General features: G+C 43.4%; 1 protein-coding gene across 1 annotated transcript in view; it reads left to right on the top strand.

Annotated features, from left to right (window-relative positions):
* The window catches only part of LOC311226659 (retinal guanylyl cyclase 2-like), a gene marked incomplete at both ends in the record, with an annotated part of 241,454 nt that overhangs the window by 130,860 nt on the left and 89,769 nt on the right, over positions 1 to 20,825 (top strand). The window contains 2 exons of the mRNA XM_084312075.1: positions 851 to 1,014; positions 20,029 to 20,152. Coding sequence (XP_084168201.1) covers positions 851 to 1,014; positions 20,029 to 20,152 — 288 coding nt within the window. The remainder of the gene's footprint in view (positions 1 to 850; positions 1,015 to 20,028; positions 20,153 to 20,825) is intronic.

Below are 20,825 nucleotides of genomic sequence, written 5' to 3'. Positions count from 1 at the left end.
AACCTTAACGCTAACCCTGCCAAGAGACCCACCTTCAAGAGCGTCTTCAAACAGGTAACACCTTCCATAACCCTGCCAAGAGACCCACCTTCCAGAGCATCTTCAAACAGGTAACACCTTCCATACTGTCTAACCTTAACGCTAACCCTGCCAAGAGACCCACCTTCAAGAGCGTCTTCAAACAGGTAACACCTTCCTTAACGCTAACCCTGCCAAGAGACCCACCTTCAAGAGCGTCTTCAAACAGGTAACACCTTCCATACTGTCTAACCTTAACGCTAACCCTGCCAAGAGACCCACCTTCAAGAGCGTCTTCAAACAGGTAACACCTTCCATACTGTCTAACCTTAACGCTAACCCTGCCAAGAGACCCACCTTCAAGGGCGTCTTCAAACAGGTAACACCTTCCATACTGTCTAACCTTAATGCTAACCCTGCCAAGAGACCCACCTTCCATAACATCTTCAAACAGGTAACACCTTCCATACTGTCTAACCTTACTACCTGTACACTGTGTTGTTTACTACCTGTACCCCCCCCTCCACTCCCCCCCCCCCCCATGCTGCTATGATGCCTGAATTTCCCCAAGGGGATCAATAAAGGAATATCTTATCTTATCTTAACGCTAACCCTGCCAAGAGACCCACCTTCCAGAGCGTCTTCAAACAGCTAACACACACTTGCACAACTCTGTTCTGTTCTGTTCTGTTCTGTTCTGTTCTGTTCTGTCTGTTCTGTTCAGTCTGTCCATCCGTCCGTCTGTCGTTCAGGCGGATAAACAAAGGGAAGAGCGAACACCATTGACTCCATGCTGTTCTGTGTGTCTGTTCTGTCTGTTGTCTGGCTGTAGTTCAGGGGGATAAACAAAGGGAAGAGAGCGAACATCATTGACTCCATGCTGAGGATGCTGGAGCAATACAGCACCAACCTGGAGGATCTGATCCGAGAGAGAACCGACGAGCTGGAGCTCGAGAGAAGCAAAACAGATAGACTGATTAGTCAACTGCTGCCCAAGTAAGTAAACGTTACGCTAACTTAACTGCTGCCCAAGTAAGTAAACGTTACCCTAACTTAACTGCTGCCCGAGTAAGTAAACGTTACCCTAACTTAACTGCTGCCCAAGTAAGTAAACGTTACCCTAACTTAACTGCTGCCCAAGTAAGTAAACGTTACCCTAACTTAACTGCTGCCCAAGTAAGTAAACGTTACCCTAACTTAACTGCTGCCAGAGTAAGTAAACGTTACCCTAACTTAACTGCTGCCCGAGTAAGTAAACGTTACCCTAACTTAACTAGTGCCCAAATAAATGTTACCCTAACTTAACTACTGCCCAAGTAAGTAAACGTTACCCTAACTTAACTGCTGCCCAAGTAAGTAAATGTTACCCTAACTTAACTACTGCCCAAATAAATGTTACCCTAACTTAACTACTGCCCAAGTAAGTAAACGTTACCCTAACTTAACTACTGCCCAAGTAAGTAAACGTTACCCTAACTTAACTACTGCCCAAGTAAACGTTACCCTAACTTAACTACTGCCTAAGTAAGTAAACGTTACCCTAACTTAACTGCTGCCCAAGTAAGTAAACATTACCCTAACTTAACTGCTGCCCAAGTAAACGTTACCCTAACTTAACTGCTGCCCAAGTAAGTAAATGTTCCCCTAACTTAACTACTGCCCAAGTAAATGTTACCCTAACTTAACTACTGCCCAAGTAAGTAAACGTTACCCTAACTTAACTACTGCCCAAGTAAATGTTACCTTAACTTAACTACTGCCCAAGTAAGTAAATGTTACCCTAACTTAACTACTGCTAAAGTAAGTAAATGTTACCCTAACTTAACTACTGCCCAAGTAAACGTTACCCTAACTTAACTACTGCCCAAGTAAGTAAACGTTACCCTAACTCAACTACTGCCCAAGTAAGTAAATGTTACCCTAACTTAACTACTGCCCAAGTAAGTAAATGTTACCCTAACTTAACTACTGCCCAAGTAAGTAAATGTTACCCTAACTTAACTGCTGCCCAAGTAAGTAAATGTTACCCTAACTTAACTACTGCCCAAGTAAGTAAACGTTACCCTAACTTAACTGCTGCCCAAGTAAGTAAATGTTACCCTAACTTAACTACTGCCCAAGTAAGTAAACGTTACCCTAACTTAACTACTGCCCAAGTAAGTAAATGTTACCCTAACTTAACTACTGCCCAAGTAAATCAATGTTACTCTAACTTAACTACTGCCCAAGTAAGTAAACGTTACCCTAACTTAACTACTGCCCAAGTAAGTCAATGTTACCCTAACTTAACTACTGCCCAAGTAAGTAAATGTTACCCTAACTTAACTGCTGCCCAAGTAAGTCAATGTTACCCTAACTTAACTACTGCCCAAGTAAGTAAATGTTACCCTAACTTAACTACTGCCCAAGTAAATGTTACCCTAACTTAACTACTGTCCAAGTAAGTAAACATTACCCTAACTTAACTACTGCCCAAGTAAGTAAACATTACCCTAACTTAACTGCTGCCCAAATAAACGTTACCCTAACTTAACTACTGTCCAAGTAAGTAAACGTTACCCTAACTTAACTACTGCCCAAGTAAACGTTACCCTAACTTAACTACTGTCCAAGTAAGTAAACGTTACCCTAACTTAACTACTGCTAAAGTAAGTAAATGTTACCCTAACTCAACTACTGCCCAAGTAAGTAAACATTACCCTAACTTAACTACTGCCCAAGTAAACGTTACCCTAACTTAACTGCTGCCCAAGTAAGTAAATGATACCCTAACTTAACTGCTGCCCAAGTAAGTCAATGTTACCCTAATTTAACTGCTGCCCAAGTAAGTAAATGTTACCCTAACTTAACTGCTGCCCAAGTAAGTCAATGTTACCCTAACTTAACTACTGCCCAAGTAAGTCAACGTTACCCTAACTTAACTGCTGCCCAAGTAAGTAAATGTTACCCTAACTTAACTGCTGCCCAAGTAAGTCAACGTTACCCTAACTTAACTACTGCCCAAGTAAGTCAATGTTACCCTAACTTAACTACTGCCCAAGTAAGTTCTGTATCATAGTCGGTTCCACTCGGCGTCACTCATGCACTGTCCTCGCACACGTGCACGCGCACTGAATAAAGACCACAATGTACCTTTAATCCCAATATTTGTCTGACCACACCCCTATCAGCTCACCTACATAAGCAGGTGTGTGGTCACCTGCTCTCCTCCTTTCTCGCTTTCACCACAAGGAAGTGCCTCGGTAGATCCCCACTTGACGTGATGTAATGGTAGAGAAGAGTTGGAAAACAAGCGATGCGTTGACATCATATCTTTATTTTCTCTCTCACTATATTCGAGAAAATACGGTGATATTGTCTTCGTACTGGAGTGTCTGGAAGATGATGATCATTCTAAAAATCCTCCACCGGTTTTCGTATTGGGAGTTCGCGCCGCTACATGCTTTCCAACTGCAATCCTTGCTGTGTGCTGGTTGCGGTAAAGGCACAGCTGGACTGTAGGACGCGCCGCTGTTGTGAGAAGCGGTGGGTTCCAGGTTTGGTGAGTTATGTTTTTGCTGGCAAGCTCCACTTGTCTGTTAGTGCTATGGGGGCTAGTTGACAATGTTTATGAAAACCGGCCCCAGACTAGGGTCTTTTGTTCAGCCTCTTAGGCGACGGCGGAAGACCTTGGTCTGAAGCCCATTATAATTAACTAGTGGGCCACGACCAATAACACTGGTGATCCCTGTGTTTTCTGGATGAGTGGATGTTTTCTCTGTCACCGTGAGGCCCCTTCTGTCATATACAAATGAGAGTATTCCCTCATGAGGAAATATGGGCATGGATGTTCGTTAGCGGAAGATCTGTGTTCAAGTCAGCTACATCCCATGGGAATTGTGCTGGCCCCGCCGGGTGTTGGTAAAATCACCGTTGTAAAACTGTGTTAACATTTCGTTTCTCTTCTCTCTTAAACAGTGAGGAGGGTTTCAGAACGGCGGCCTGTCTGAGTGATTGTTATATCATTGTGTACGAGTTCAGGTGATAGCTGCTTAGCTTACGTGCTAGTGGTGGCCTACTGTTAGCCAGTCAGCTGTTAGCTGCGGCGCTAGCCTGTTGTGATCACTAGGCTAGAAAACGTTAGCTTGCGTGCTAGTCGTGGCCTGCCTAGGCTAGGCTAGGAAACGTTAGCTTGCTGCTATCGGCCGAGGCCCAGCGTGGAGTGGCTCCGGCCACTCGCGCGCCGCCGCAGTTCCCAACTCCCCTCTCCCTCACGGGGAGAGGCGGGGGGGATTCGAAGTCTCCCCTCTGGTCGCGTGCGCCGTTCGCTCGGCGTCTCGCGGGCAGGGGCGGTAGCGCCCGACGGTTAGAGCGGCCGTAAGCTTAATGCTACACTGTTGAACGTGCTTTGATTATAACATGTTTTAAACACTCTTGACTACGACGTCATCTTTGACAGAGGATGTTCGTCGAACCTGCCCTGAGCCAGGACGGCAAGGACTGCGTCAACAAGGGGTACCGTAGCGACGGGATGGAGCGGCGATGCTGCCCAGGTCGACAACACAGAACGGCTGTGTTTACTACGTTGCCTTGTTAGAGGCTGCAGTTTCGTTTGATCTGCGCTCAAGGTAGGCAAGGTCTGACCAGACCTTGAGCACGTCTTCTTGCTTTCCCTTCTAAATGTTTTGTAAATAACGATGTTTTCCAAAACGAGTGTTGCTGCACTACATTTAGGATACGATGCGAGTTATGTGTGAATTGTCTTGTCACTGGTATTTAGCTTCTCCATGCAAATCGGGTTGTTTGTTACAGATGTGAAAATGATCTGGTTTGTTGTGTTGAGAAACATCATGTGTGTTTATGTACTGTGTACTCACAACTAAGGGGGTTAAACTAACCTATAAAGCTATGCTTAGTGACATATGAGTAAAGAATGATTCTTTTCTCAGCCTGTAATGACAATGAACAGTGTGTTCACATATTAACAGGTTTACCTGTTCAACTGGCCGTATTAAGGGTAAAGTAGGAGGGTTGTGTTTTTCCCCCCGGTTCCCTGGGGACTTCTTCATCCTCCTCTCAGACATGTTGTTACACTACATTGTGTCACTGTGTGGTAGGGATACGATGTAACCCTTAGCTTGATTGCTGAGGTTGTGCTAAAACAGCTTGAGAAACTTTATTTTCCTAAAAGAAAAGACTGTTTGGTCGCTTTTCGTGTGTGCTTAGCAAGGCCTGTGGCCGATACTAATCGAGAATTATGTATTCTCTCATTATGAAAAACGACGTTCCTCTGTAGAGTGTTTTTGCCATTTTTTGTAGGTGATGATGGGTTGTGTGTGTCATGTGACCTACAACTGGGTTGGGCTGGCCACAGAAGCACATGTGTAAGTTTGGTACCGGGGCTCTTGGAGAGCCCTCTCTATTCTGTGTTTTTTCCTTAGTAAAAATCAGATAGCAGGTTAGCACATGCGCTGTGTGAAGCTGTTAGACGCTTCATGGAGCTGACTATGACTGTGTCATACTCTCTTTTTGTCATTACATCGTATCATGGTGTGGGGTCGTAAAGGGGTGAACTGGTAACCTTTCCTCCCCCTTTTTTCTGTTGGTCAGGGGTAAACCCACCTGGCCTTCAAGGTTCCTGTCACGTTGCGTTTCGGCACGTTACAGGGTAGGGGGGGGGGGAGTTTCCTGGTCCCACGCCCTGGAATATTGGGCGTGTGCACCGCAGAAATCCCCCCGCCATAGAGTACGTCAGCGTGCGCGTCTCTGTTGGTAGGACTTCCGTGTGCTGTTCAGGTCCATATGATGGATCTGTTTAAAACGGGGGGTGGTCAGGGCTCCTCCTCACGAAGCTCCTATTCGGGCCTTCTGTGAGTTGGGACTCTCCTTCCATGTGAGGGAGCCTCCTCAGAGTACAGAGCCTCCTCCTCAGATTGATAAGGTGAGTGGAACCTCAAGAAGGAGTCCTACTCTATTGTGTGTGTATTCGATTCAATTCGATTATTGAGTGTGTATGGGTTCAGTGCCTCCTCCCCGGAGAGCCCTAAAACCAAACTTTTACATGGCTCAAGGTGCAATATATTATTTTCAATCTGTACAGCTCGCGTGGGAAGTCTCTCTGGGGATTTCCGTCTCCTCTCTATGGGAGGGTGGTGGAATGTAAAAATGTAAAAAAAAATTACCCCCGGCCGTGTAGACTGGGATACATACTGTTGGTGCTTCCTTCTTTTCTTTTAAAAAGAGTTGGAGTTAGGAAGTATCACACCCCTCTTGTCGTTCCCCTGGGCGCCTTGGGGATTCAATGACGGGTCTAAATAGCCTGTTCATTGATGTGGTTGTGTCCCGACGCACGCATAGTGCTAGCTCGGGGTGTTCTGTAATCAGGCGACTGACTTGCACGCCTTGGTTGCTTGGGGTTAAAACGGCGTTTTTATAAAGCAACTGGGATGGAGGTTTTTCCTCTTCCGACGACCTGTTTTGGTTGTCAACGGATTCTCGTTCATATCTGGGGGATGATGACGGAATGGATCTGAACATATGTAGAGGGGTCTCACGCCCTGGGGGTGGGCCACCGGGCGCGGTTCGCCCCGAACGTCTGGGTGGCGCCTTCTTTTCATGTTTAAGATCAACACGCATATCTGCCCCTTCTCCTGGAGTAGGCATGTCGGCGTGGTTAGGGCACGGGACTGGTTCTGGTCACGCTGGTCCGGATCAGTTGAACCCGTTGTCCGCCGGGGATGCAGATCTGCTGTTCTGGTACCCTGTGGGACTTGGGCTTTTTTCAGGGGGAAAAATGCCAGGTCGCTCCGGGTGTCACAGGGTTAAGCGCTTACGGCCATGCCAACCTGTACACGCTCGATCTCGTCAGATCTCGGCCGCTACACAGGTTGGTCCTGGTTAGTACTTGGTTGGGAGACCGCCTGGGAATACCAAGTACGGTGTGCTTGGGGCTGGTTCTCCATTCTTTTTCGCTCCTCTCTCACGCATGGCGAAGAGGGGCCTGTTGGGGTGGTCTTTGACCTCCTCTGGTGACCCTGTGCTTCCCGTATCGCCGGGCCCGGTCCGAAGTAATGTTTCGTCGACCCGTAGGCCTGGGTTAACCATACGATACAGAACATTAGGTTATGGCTATAACCAAGTTCTGTGAGTATTGGTGACGCTCGGCGTCAGACGCCACTGCGGCCCTTGATCTCACCTTGTGGTGAAAGCTTGGGAAGGAGGCGAGTATGTGGCCCCACCCCTGCTTATGTAGGTAAGCTGATAGGGGTGTGGCCAGACGGATGTTGGGATGTAAAGGTACATTGTGGAATTTTTTATTCAGTGCGCGTGCACGAGCGAGGTACAGTGCAGTAGTGACGCCGAGCGTCACCAATACTCACAGAACTTGGTTATAGCCATAACCTAACGTTAAGTTAGGGTAACATTTACTTGGGCAGTAGTTAAGTTAGGGTAACATTTACTTACTTGGGCAGTAGTTAAGTTAGGGTAACATTTACTTACTTGGGCAGCAGTTAAGTTAGGGTAACATTTACTTGGGCAGTAGTTAAGTTAGGGTAATGTTTTTTTCTTACTTGGGCAGTAGTTAAGTTAGGGTAACGTTTACTTGGGCAGTAGTTAAGTTAGGGTAACATTTACTTGGGCAGTAGTTAAGTTAGGGTAACATTTACTTACTTGGGCAGCAGTTAAATTAGGGTAACATTTACTTACTTGGGCAGCAGTTAAGTTAGGGTAACATTTACGTTAGGTTATGACTATAACCAAGTTCTGTTAATAGTGGTGACGCTCGGCGTCACTCATGCACTGTCCTCGCACACGTGCACGCGCACTGAATAAAGACCACAATGTACCTTTAATCCCGCCGAGCGTCACCACTATTAACAGAACTTGGTTATAGTCATAACCTAACGTTCTGTATCATAGTCGGTTCTGCTCGGCGTCACTACTGCACAAGGGAGGCCGAGCGAGAGCCATCGGCCGACAAATGTACCCCGCTGAGGCCCCCCACAACCATCAGATCAGGGAGGACCGAGCCCCCCCGACCCCCCCTAATGGAGGGCACCCCCCCTATTGGAGGATCACGGGAGGGCGACGGATCCGACCGTGCGAAGAGGCACTCAAGCAACTCAACGCACAGGGTGAGCAGACCGTGGCTTGACCCCACGACTACACACACGCACAACCCGCATGCCACCCGGGAACGAACGGAAGGAACAACCTCGTTACTGCCCCCAGAATCACGGGGTCAAGGGCAAACCCAACCCCGTGGCAAGGCCGTAGCAGCGGAGCGCGAAGGAAGGCCCAGACCCACCAAAGGAACTGGACCCCCTGGAATGGGGGCCCGGAGAAGTCCATGATGCCAGCATCAAGACCCCACCAGGTGGGCACTTAGTGACACCGCCCCCCACATCGCCAGCGTATTCGGATCAGGCCCCTCCAAGAGCGGGCCCTTTCCCCCCAATAGCACACCGCCTGGCATACTGACCCTGCAGAACAGGCAGTCAGCATGGCCGTAAGCACACAAAAAAGGTCAACCAACAGGCAGCGCACCGGGGAAACCAGGCAACAGGCTGTAACCCGAGCCTGGAGCACTGCGGATGAGACAGGCGCCAAAGGAGTCAGCTGAAAACAGCCGCACCGGCGGAAGGGGCGTATGCTGGCGTTGTTGATCACCATGACAAAGCCTCCTTTAAAAACCCCCACCCAGAGGGGTTGAGGCAGAGAAGGCTGACATGATTGGCAGACGTCATGAACGTGCAGGGGCACACTCAACCGGACAACCCGGGAGTTGACACTGCTCCAACACACCAGGGAACCAACCACCATGTCGTTACCCTATGCGGTGGTTGTTCCTATAACCCCTCAGGAAAAACTCCAAAACACACCTGCGGGTATCATACCGCAGTACAAGTGTTGCAGTTTTTCAAAAAAGGGTTATTCCAGGCCTACGGGTCAACGAACATTACTTCGGACCGGGCCCGGCGGCACGGGAAGCACAGAGTTACCAGAGGAGGTCCAAGACCACCCCAACAGCCACCTCCACGCCACGCATGAGAGAGGAGCGAAAGGAATGGAGAACCAACCCCAAGCACACCGCCCTTGTTATTCCCAGGCGGTCTCCCAACCAAGTACTAACCAGGACCGAACCTGCGTAGCAGCCGAGATCTGACGAGATTGGGCGTGTACAGGTTGGCATGGCCGTAAGCCATTACGACAGTGCAGAGTACAATATGTACCCAACAAGGGTCTCCATAGCGCCTAACCCTGTGACACCCGGACCGACCTGGCATTTTCCCCCCCGAAAAAAGCACAAGTCCCTCAGGGTACCAGAACAGCAGATCTGCATCCCCGGCGGACAACGGGTTAACTGACCTGGACCAGCGTGACCAGACCAGTCCCGCGTCCTAATCACGCCGACATGCCCACTCCAGGAGAGTGGGTAGGTATGCGTGTCGATCTAAAACATGAAAAGAGGGCGCCACCCAGACGGTCGCCATTTAGACCGTGCTCAGTGGCCCACCCCAAGGGCGTGAGACCCCTCTACCTATGTTCAGATCTATTCCATTAACATCCCCCAGATATGAACGAGAATTCATCGAGACAACCTAGTAAACTGGCGCTCGGAAGAGACAAAACTCCATCCCAGTTGCCCTATAAAAACGCTGTTTTAACAAGCAACCAAGGCGCACTTAGCCCCTGTGTGATCCTGTAACAGAAACACACCGAGCCAGCACTATGTATGCGTCGAGACCCAAACACATCAATGGATAGTCTAGCCAGACACCAAACATTGTTCCTCCAAGTCGCCTCGGAGAACGACACGGAGCCGTCGTGCTTCATGTACCTTCCTCTTTTTATCCAAAAAAGAAAGAACACAGACTGACATGAATCCCTTGTGACGCAGGCTGAGGGTAAAAATGTTGTACATTTTTACATCCCACCACCCTCCCATAGGGAGGAGACGGAAATCCCCAGAGAGACTTCCCACACGAGCTGTATAGATTGAGAAGAATATATTGCAACATTGAGCCATGTAAAATTTTGGTTTAGGGCTCTCCGAGGAGGAGGCACTGAACCCATACACACTCAATAATCGAATTGAATCGAATACACACACAATAGAGCAGGACTCCTTTTTGGAGTTCTACTCACCTTGACAATCTGAGGAGGAGGCTCTGCACTCTGAGGAGGCTCCCTCACATGGAAGGAGAGTCCTAACTCACAGAAGGCCTGAGTAGGAGCTTCGTGAGGAGGAGCCCTGACCCCTCCCTGAAACAGATCCATCATATGGACCTGAACAGCTCACGGAAGTCTTACCAACAGAGACGCGCACAGTGACGTACTCTGTGGTGGGGGAATTTCTGCGGTGCACACGCCCAATATTCCAGGGCGTGGGACCAGGAAACTCCCCCCCCCCTCTTACCCTGTAACGTGCCGAACAGCAACGTGACAGGAACCTTGAAGGACAGGAGGTCTTAACCCCTGCCCATCAAAGAAGGGGAGGAAAGGATTACCAGTTCACCCCTTTACGACCCCACACCCATGATACGATGTAACGACAAAAAAGAGTATGACACAGTCATAGTCAGCTACATGAAGCGTCTAACAGCTTCACACAGCTCATGTGCTAACCTGCTATCTGATTTTTACTAAGGAAAAAACACAGAATAGAGAGGGCCCCCTTAAGAGCCCCGGTACCAGACTTACACATGTGCTTCTGTGGCCAACCCAACCCAGTTGTAGATCACAAGATACACACAACCCTTTACCACCACAAAAAACGGCAATACACTCTACAGAGGAACGCCGTTTTTCATAATGAGAGAATACACAATTCTCGATTAGTATCGGCCACAGGCCTTGCTAAGCACACACGAAAAGTGACCAAACAATCTTTTCTTTTAGGAAAATACAGTTCCTCAAGCAGTTTTAGCACAACCCCAGCAATCAAGCCAAGGGTTACATCGTATCCCACCACACAGTGACACAATATATTGTAAACAACATGTCTGAGAGGAGGGTGAGGAAGTCCCCAGGGAACCGGGGGGAACGCCCCTCCTATCTTACCCTTAATACAGCCAGTTGAACAGGTAAACCTGTTAATATGTGAACACACTGTTCATTGTCATTACAGGCTGAGAAAAGAATTCATTCTTCACTCATATGTCACTAAGCATAGCTTTATAGGTTAGTTTAACCCCCTTAGTTGTGAGTACACGGTACATGAACACACATGATGTTTCTCAACACAACAAACCAGATCATTTTTACATCTGTAACAAACAACCCGATTTGCATGGAGAAGCTAATACCAGTGACAAGACAATTCACACACAACTCGCGTCGTATCCTAAATGTAGTGCAGCAACACTCGTTTTGGAAAACATCGTTATTTACAAAACATTTAGAAGGGAAGGAAGAAGACGCGTTTTAAGGTCTGGTCAGGACCTTCCTACCGAGAGCGCAGATCAAGCGAACTGCAGTCTCTAACAGGGCACCGATAGTAAACACAGCATCCTGTGTTTGACGACACGGGCAGCGTCGCTGCTCCATCCCGCCGCTACGGTTCTCCTTGTTGACGCAGTCCTCGCCGGCCGGCTCCGGGTAGGTTCGACTAACATCCTCTGTCAAAGATGACGTCGTAGTCAGAGTGTTTAAGGCATGTTATAGTCACAGAAAACGTTCAACAGTGTAGCATTAAGCTAACAGCCGTTCGGCTGATAGCAGCAAGCTAACGTGTACTAGCCTGGTAAACACAGCGAGCTAACACCGCAGCTAACAGCTGACTGGCTAACACAGTAGGCCACAACTAGCACGCAAGCTAAGCAGCTATCTGCTAAGCAGCTACCACCCGAACTTGTACACAAACGATATAACAAGCCACACTTCAGACAGGCCGCCGTTCTGAAACCCTCCTCACCTTTTAAGAGAGAAGAGAAAAAGAGATGTCAACACAGTTTACAACGGTGATTTTACCAGACATCCGGTGGAGCCAGCACAAGTCCCATCTGGGCTGTAGCCGACTTGAACATGGATCTCCCGATAACGAACATCCATGCCCACATTTCCTCGTTAGCGTATACTCTCATTTGTATATGAAAGATGGGGCCTACACGGTGACAGAGAAGCATCCACTCGTCCAGAGAATCCTGGGATCACCAGTTACTGGTCGTGGCCCACTAGTTGACTATAATGGGCTTCAAACCAAGATCCTCCGCCGTCGCCTAAAAGGCTGAACAAAGGACCCTAATCTGGGGCCGGTTTTCGTAAACATTGTCAGCTAGCCCCCATAGCACTAACAGACAAGTGGTGCTCGCAAGCAAACATTACTCACCAAACCTGGAACCCACCGCTTCTCACAACAGTCGGTGCGTCCTACAGTCCAGCTGTGTTGCTGGAGGGTCTTACCCCATCCAGCTGCAGCAAGGAGGGTTGTAGTTGGGAGGCATGTCAGCGGCGTGAACTCCTAATACGAAAAAACCGGTGGAGGTGTAGAATGATCATCATCTTCCAGACACTCCAGTAACGAAGACAATATCGCCGTATTTTCTCGAAAATAGTGAGAGAGAAAATAAAGATATGATGTCAACGTATCTCTTGTTTTCCAACTTTCTTCTACTAACAACCTCGTCAAGTGGGGATCTACCGAAGGCACTTCCTTGTGGTGAAAGCGAAGAAGGAGGCGAGTATGTGGCCCCACCCCTGCTTATGTAGGTAAGCTGATAGGGGTGTGGCCATACGGATGTTGGGATGTAAAGGTACATTGTGGAATTTTTTATTCAGTGCGCGTGCACGAGCGAGGTACAGTGCAGTAGTGACGCCAAGCGGAGCCATACGATACAGAACTGCTGCCCAAGTAAGTAAATGTTACCCTAACTTAACTACTGCCCAAGTAAACGTTACCCTAACTTAACTACTGCCCAAGTAAGTAAACGTTACCCTAACTTAACTACTGCCCAAGTAAGTAAACATTACCCTAACTTAACTACTGCCCAAGTAAGTAAATGTTACCCTAACTTAACTACTGCCCAAGTAAGTAAACGTTACCCTAACTTAACTACTGCCCAAGTAAGTAAATGTTACCCTAACTTAACTACTGCCCAAGTAAGTAAATGTTACTTTAACTTAACTACTGCCCAAGTAAGTAAACATTACCCTAACTTAACTACTGCCCAAGTAAGTAAATGTTACTTTAACTTAACTACTGCCCAAGTAAGTAAATGTTACCCTAACTTAACTACTGCCCAAGTAAGTAAACGTTACCCTAACTTAACTACTGCCCAAGTAAGTAAATGTTACCCTAACTTAACTACTGCCCAAGTAAACGTTACCCTAACTTAACTACTGCCCAAGTAAGTAAATGTTACCCTAACTTAACTAATGCCCAAGTAAGTAAATGTTACCCTAACTTAACTACTGCCCAAGTAAACGTTACCCTAACTTAACTACTGTCCAAGTAAGTAAATGTTACCCTAACTTAACTACTGCCCAAGTAAATCAACGTTACCCTAACTTAACTACTGTCCAAGTAAGTAAATGTTACCATAACTTAACTACTGCCCAAGTAAATGTTACCCTAACTTAACTACTGCCCAAGTAAGTAAACGTTACCCTAACTTAACTACTGCCCAAGTAAGTAAATGTTACCCTAACTTAACTACTGCCCAAGTAAGTAAATGTTACCCTAACTTAACTACTGCCCAAGTAAGTAAATGTTACCCTAACTTAACTACTGCCCAAGTAAGTAAATGTTACCCTAACTTAACTACTGCCCAAGTAAGTAAACGTTACCCTAACTTAACTACTGCCCAAGTAAACGTTACCCTAACTTAACTACTGTCCAAGTAAGTAAATGTTACCCTAACTTAACTACTGCCCAAGTAAATCAACGTTACCCTAACTTAACTACTGTCCAAGTAAGTAAATGTTACCATAACTTAACTACTGCCCAAGTAAATGTTACCCTAACTTAACTACTGCCCAAGTAAGTAAACGTTACCCTAACTTAACTACTGCCCAAGTAAGTAAATGTTACCCTAACTTAACTACTGCCCAAGTAAGTAAATGTTACCCTAACTTAACTACTGCCCAAGTAAGTAAATGTTACCCTAACTTAACTACTGCCCAAGTAAGTAAATGTTACCCTAACTTAACTACTGCCCAAGTAAGTAAACGTTACCCTAACTTAACTACTGCCCAAGTAAGTAAATGTTACCCTAATAGTAAGTCATACTGGCCAGCAGCTTAACTAATAAAGAGTAGGTAAGGGATATTTACAGATATAGATATAGTATCTACAGCATCGGCGTATTTAGACCACTATCAGTAGGGCACGTGCCCTACTGATGATCATCTGTGCCCCACTGATAAAAAAAATATATATATATATATTTTTTTTTAACAAATGTTTTTTATTTTCCCTTTTTTAACATGATCAAATGATCATTTAACATGATCAAATAATTATTATAATATTTTTTACTTCGCTTTGAAATATTATAGTGAAATATTTTACACTGCATTTATCTTGTTGAAATCCTCCAACAGGCTCTTTTTTGTAAGTTGACTGGTTTGCACACCAATAATACAGTGCAATAATAGAATAGTAGAATAGATAGTAAAATTATGCAATAGAATGGCGTAAAATAGTGCTACAGTACAATCAACAGCGGGGTGTATTAGAAGGCTATGGTGAAGAGGTACGTTTTTAGCTTATTTCTGAAAATATTAAGAGATCTAGCTTCCCTAATGTCCATAGGTAGTGTGTTCCATAACTTTGGTGCATAGTTAGCAAAGGCTGCATCCCTGATTTTCTTTAGACTGTGGCTTGGAACCTTCAATAGACCAGTAGTAGATGATCGCAATGTTTATACTTTGTATAAGGAGGAGGACCTTGAAATCAATTCTAAATGTTACCAGAAGCCAGTTTAGGTTACTTACTTGTAACTTCGGGTTTGATCCAAGGAGTAAGTTGCCCCATATTGCTCTGTAACATTTCTCTTTTTGTTATAGGACCGACTAGTAGGATTTCAGTTTTGCCCTCATTTAATTTTAGGAAGTTGTTCGTCATCCATTTGTTTATTGCTAAGAGACAGGCGGAAATGGAGTTTATAGCTGTGTGATAATTTGGTTCAGCGGAGATGTACAATTGTGTGTCATCTGCGTAACTATGGAAACATACATTGTGCTTTCTAATGATGTCTCCTCAATGTTCAATGCAATGTTCAATGCAAGTAAAGCACTTTAAACTTTAAGTATGACTAAATGCTTTCTTGACTATATATATAGTAACTGTTCCAAAATGCATAGATTTCTATGTATTTTAGGGGTTTGGGTGGCTAGCTCTTTTTAATATAAATGTCAGATTGTTTTATTTATTTCATAGATGTCTATGCATTTCAGGAGTTTGGGGGGCTGGCTCCCCAAAATAATTAAATAACATAACCCTAACCTAACCCTAAAACCGAAATAAAGTTAAAAAAAAATAGTTACAAAATCCACCCATTTTCGCCCACAAACCGGCCAAAACCGGCCAACGTTTTTTAGTTTTTGGTGCCCTTCAGTGCCCTACTGAAGTGCTGGGTCTAGATACGCCCCTGATCTACAGTTATGTAAAAAGGATTATATGCAGGTATGTACACACAGATGTGGATATATATATATATATATATATATATATATATATATATATATATATATATATATATATATATATATATATATATATATATATATATATATATATATATATGTGTATATATATATCCACATCTGTGTGTACATACCTGCATATAATCCTTTTATATGTTTATATATATATAAATATATATATACGGTATATACAGTATCAGGGCTAGGGTTATATTCGGGTTATAATTGTGTTAGTCTGATCTAATCTGATTAGTGCTATTGCTATCCAGTTTAATCACCTGTACATTGTATATTACTAAACTGCACTTTACTGTTACTTTATGTGTTAAGTGGGTGCCAAGCTTATTTTTGTCAGGTCTGTAGCAGCAGCTTTGAAGCATTATAGTCTCTATATTGTGTTATGCTATATTATATGATGTTATATTCTATATGGTGTTGTGCTATATTATATTCTATATATTGTGTTATGGTATATTATATTATGTTATATTCTATATATTGTGTTATGCTATATGATATTATATATGTTGTGTTATGCTATATTATATGATGTTATATTCTATATATTATGCTATATTATATGATGTTTTATTATATATATTGTGTTATGCTATATTATATTATGTTATATTCTATATATTGTGTTATGCTATATTATATGATGTTATATTCTATATATTGTGTTATATTATATGATGTTATATTCTATATATTGTGTTATGCTATATGATGTTATATTCTATATATTATGCTATATTATATGATGTTATATATTATATATATTGTGTTATGCTATATTATATGATGTTATAGTCTATATATGGTGTTATGCCATATTATATGATGTTATATTCTATATTGTGTTATGCTATATTATATTATGTTATATTCTATATATTGTGTTATGCTATATTATATGTAAGGGATAATGTATAGCTACGAGGTCATTGTCGCAAAATAATTGACCGACACAGAGTTTAAAATACTGAGGCGCCTTGCCGAGGTGTTTTAAACGTCAGTGAAGGTCAATTATTTTGCTACAATGACCGAGTATAGGCTATACATTATCCCGCTTATTACATGGCTAACTTACTAACAATATACCTAATTCATTTTACGAGATCAAATGCAGACGCAGTTCTGTTCTGTCGCTCCCGCTGTCATCGCCGGCAGCTTGCACTGATGACTGAATGCAGCTGTGCATATGCTGAGCAGCTTTCATTTTTTTTTTGAACAAATGTTTTTTATTTTCCCCTTTTTTTTACATAAAACCAGACACACAATACATAAACAATGGAAATCCACAATAAATCACAGGACTATGATTGACACAATAATAACAATAATGACAGTCCAGTACTTAAATCAAAATAAATGCAGATTAAAAGATGTACTCATAATAAATACAATACAATACCTATGCTCTTGCTTGCTCTCCCCCCCCCCCCCCCCTCAGGACCCCCTCTTGGACAATCCATCCATTATTCCGTTTAACACCAGGAATTACAAATTCATATGCTAACCTTTATCCTCTCCACCACCTCTAACCAGATTGCTATGTTGGCTTCACTAAACTGAGCAGCTTTCATGACTGCAATCTAAATGCTTGATTGCTCCCCGCTTATTACAGCTGTGCATATGCTGAGCAGCTGAAACAGTGTGTCAGTGGGCTTGATTGCGAACAGCTGCGCTCTGCGGTCATTATTGAAAAATCTGCGGTCATTATTGAAAAATAATGACCGCAGTCGGGGGGCTATTGACCAATCACAAGCAAGCATTTCGGCGAATGTGAAAACGCCATGTAATAAAACATCTTATTACATGGCGTTTTAACATTCGCCGAAATGCTTGATTGTGATTGGTCAATAGCCCCCCGACTGCAGTCATTATTTTTCAATAATGACCGCAGATTTTTCAATAATGACCGCAGAGCGCAGCTGTTCGCAATCAAGCCCACTGACACACTGTTTCAGTGCAATTAGACACTGCCGTGCCGGCGATGACAGGGGGCGGAGCGACGAGCGGACCCAGAACACAGCGGAGCCAGAACACAGAGGCTGCCCGCGATAATAATAATCACTTTATTTGGGCTGACAGAGCCACAGAACAACTGCGATTTGTCAAATGAATTAGGTATATTGTTAGTAAGTTAGCCATGTAATAAGCGGGATAATGTATAGCGCTGCACTGACAGCGGAGCCAGAGGCTGCCCGCGATAATAATAATCACTTTATTTGGGCTGACAGAGCCACAGAACAACTGCGATTTGTCAAATGAATTAGGTATATTGTTAGTAAGTTAGCCATGTAATAAGCGGGATAATGTATAGCCTACTCGGTCATTGTCGCAAAATAATTGACCTTCACTACGTTTAAAACACCTCGGCGCGGCGCCTCGGTATTTTAAACTCTGTGTCGGTCAATTATTTTGCGACAATGACCTCGTAGCCATACATTATCCCTTACATATTCTATATATTGTGTTATATTATATGATGTTATATTATATATATATTGTGTTATGCTATATGATGTTATATTCTATATATTATGCTATATTATATGATGTTATATTCTATATTGTGTTATTAAAGTCAAAAACATTAAAGTTAAATGATCTTGTGGAATTTAAAACGGCACGATTAATGTATAAAGCAAAAGGTCATGTACTTCCAGGAAACATTCAAGAATTGTTCTTTGATAGGGAGGGGGGTTATAATCTGAGGGGAGAACTCAATTTAAAAGTTCTAAATGTACGCACTACCATGAGAAGACACTGCATCTCAATATGTGGAGTGAAACTGTGGAACAGTCTGAATGTGGTGCTAAAGCAATGTCCAAACATGAGACAATTCAAACTGATTTATAAGGAAATGATGTTCACGAGGTACAGGGATGAGGAAGGGACTTGATATTCACGGGTGTTTACATTTTTATTTTATTTCTTTCATGTATTACATATATAGTTTTTTTTTTGTTTTGCATATATATATTTGTTTTGAAATGTTTTAAATTAGTACACTCATTTGAGTAGTGGAAAAGGGGTAGGATTAAATAAGTGTATACTTATTCCTACTCCTTTTTGAACATGTAGATTGAGTTATGTTTTGCTTTTGTTTAGTTATTTATTTTGTTTGAGTTATGTTTTGATTTTGTTTAGTTATTTATTTTGTTTGTGTTCATTTCATTTACCCCCTATCTCCCTGTCTCCGGCTGTCCCTGAGCAACGACCGGAGTGTTGAATGTCCCGTGACTAAGACGGGGAGGACGTGACCCTCTCTGCGCCGCCCCTGTGCCTCAAATAGATCCGCTATCAACTCTATCTTTAATCTTTCAAAATGTTCAGTTGCTATCGCTATTAGCTCTATCTTTAATTTTTCAAAATGTACAGTTGCTATTGCATGCACTCATCTGTGTTTCACCACACACATGAGTGCATGCTTACCAACTGTCCGTCTGCAACACTACTATCACCAACATCTAAGAAGGGAGATCCCCCCTTGAACGGCCCTTCTAAGGTTTCTCTCCTCCACACTGCCTGTGGAGCTTTTTTCCCTATTGTTAGGTTTTAGTGAGTTTTTCCTTACCTTCGCGTGGGGTATGTCTGGGAGTGCTTGCATTCTTTCATTTATTTGCATTCATCTAAAAAATGTTTGGACCCTATGGTGTTCTTGTTCTGTTCTTGACTTATTGTTATGTTGTCTTCTTGACCTGTTTAAAGAAGACCTGTACGGCCCATGGGGACATTAACGTGTGTTGTCGGGCCCTATAAATAAATTTGATTTGATTTGATTTGATTTACAAAAATGCTATATGATGTTATATTCTATATATTATGTTATATTATATGATGTTATATTCTATGTATATGGTGTTATGCTATATGATGTTATATTCTATATTGTGTTATGCTATATGATGTTATATTCTATATTGTGTTATGCTATATGATGTTATATTCTATATATGGTGTTATGCTTTATTATATGATGTTATATTCTATATTGTGTTATGCTATATGATGTTATATTCTATATTGTGTTATGCTTTATTATATGATGTTATATTCTATATTGTGTTATGCAATATGATGTTATATTCTATATATGGTGTTATGCTATATTATATGATGTTATATTCTATATTGTGTTATGCTATATGATGTTATATTCTATATATTATGTTATGCTATATGATGTTATATTCTATATATGGTGTTATGCTATATTATATGATGTTATATTCTATATTGTGTTATGCTATATGATGTTATATTCTATATATGGTGTTATGCTATATTATATGATGTTATATTCTATATTGTGTTATGCTATATGATGTTATATTCTATATGGTGTTCTATGATCTCTCTATATGATATTAGGTCTGTGGCCGCGGCTCTGAAGAAAGGGAAGAAGGTGGAACCTGAGCATTTCTCCGACTGCACGCTCTACTTCTCTGACATCGTGGGGTTTACCACCATATCTGCTCTGAGTGAGCCTATAGAGGTACGCACACACACACACCACACACACACACACACACACACATGTAACGGAGGTGCCGCGTGTCTATCCACAGTCACGATGGACAGTGTAGTGAAGTGGATGTGGACGTTAAGCGGTACTGCAAGTAAACTCACTCCCCAGAGGCATCCAGACCGCTTGAAGCCTTTTTACAACGCATCCGCGTTTCCGGGTTCCCGTTTTGCACTCTGATTGGCCAGGTCATGTGACATGAGCGCCAATCGTGGGACGGCAAGTTTCTACACTGGTTAAGCTTAGGCACTCTTCGAAGGTGGTTAAGGTTAGAATTTGTCTTAGAGCGTGACGGAAATGCAGTGTCTGAAATAATTCAGATACAAAAATGCGGTGTCTGAAAAAATTCAGATACATGTTTTCAAATTCAGATACATGTTATTATTTTCAATGCTATAAATGCGGTGTCTGATTAAATTCAAATACTTCTGGCACTCATTTGCTTCCATACTTAGGTGCTCTTTCGAAGTTGGTTAAGGTTAGAGTTTGTCTTAGAGCATGGCGATAGAACGCCAGGTAGTTTGCAGGCTGTTCGACGCGGAAATGGGCAAACACACTATTGGGCGCACATGTCACATGACCTGGCCAATCAGAGCGCCGGAAACGCGGATGCGTTGTAAAAAGGCTAGACGCATCCAGACCC

The sequence above is a fragment of the Notolepis coatsorum genome (genome assembly GCF_963971535.1).
Source record: "Notolepis coatsorum genome assembly, chromosome: 4".
In the NCBI taxonomy this organism is placed as follows: Eukaryota; Metazoa; Chordata; class Actinopteri; order Aulopiformes; family Paralepididae; genus Notolepis; species Notolepis coatsorum.
The sequence above is the reverse complement of the archived record's forward strand: the minus strand, read 5'-3'. Positions and strand labels throughout refer to the sequence as shown.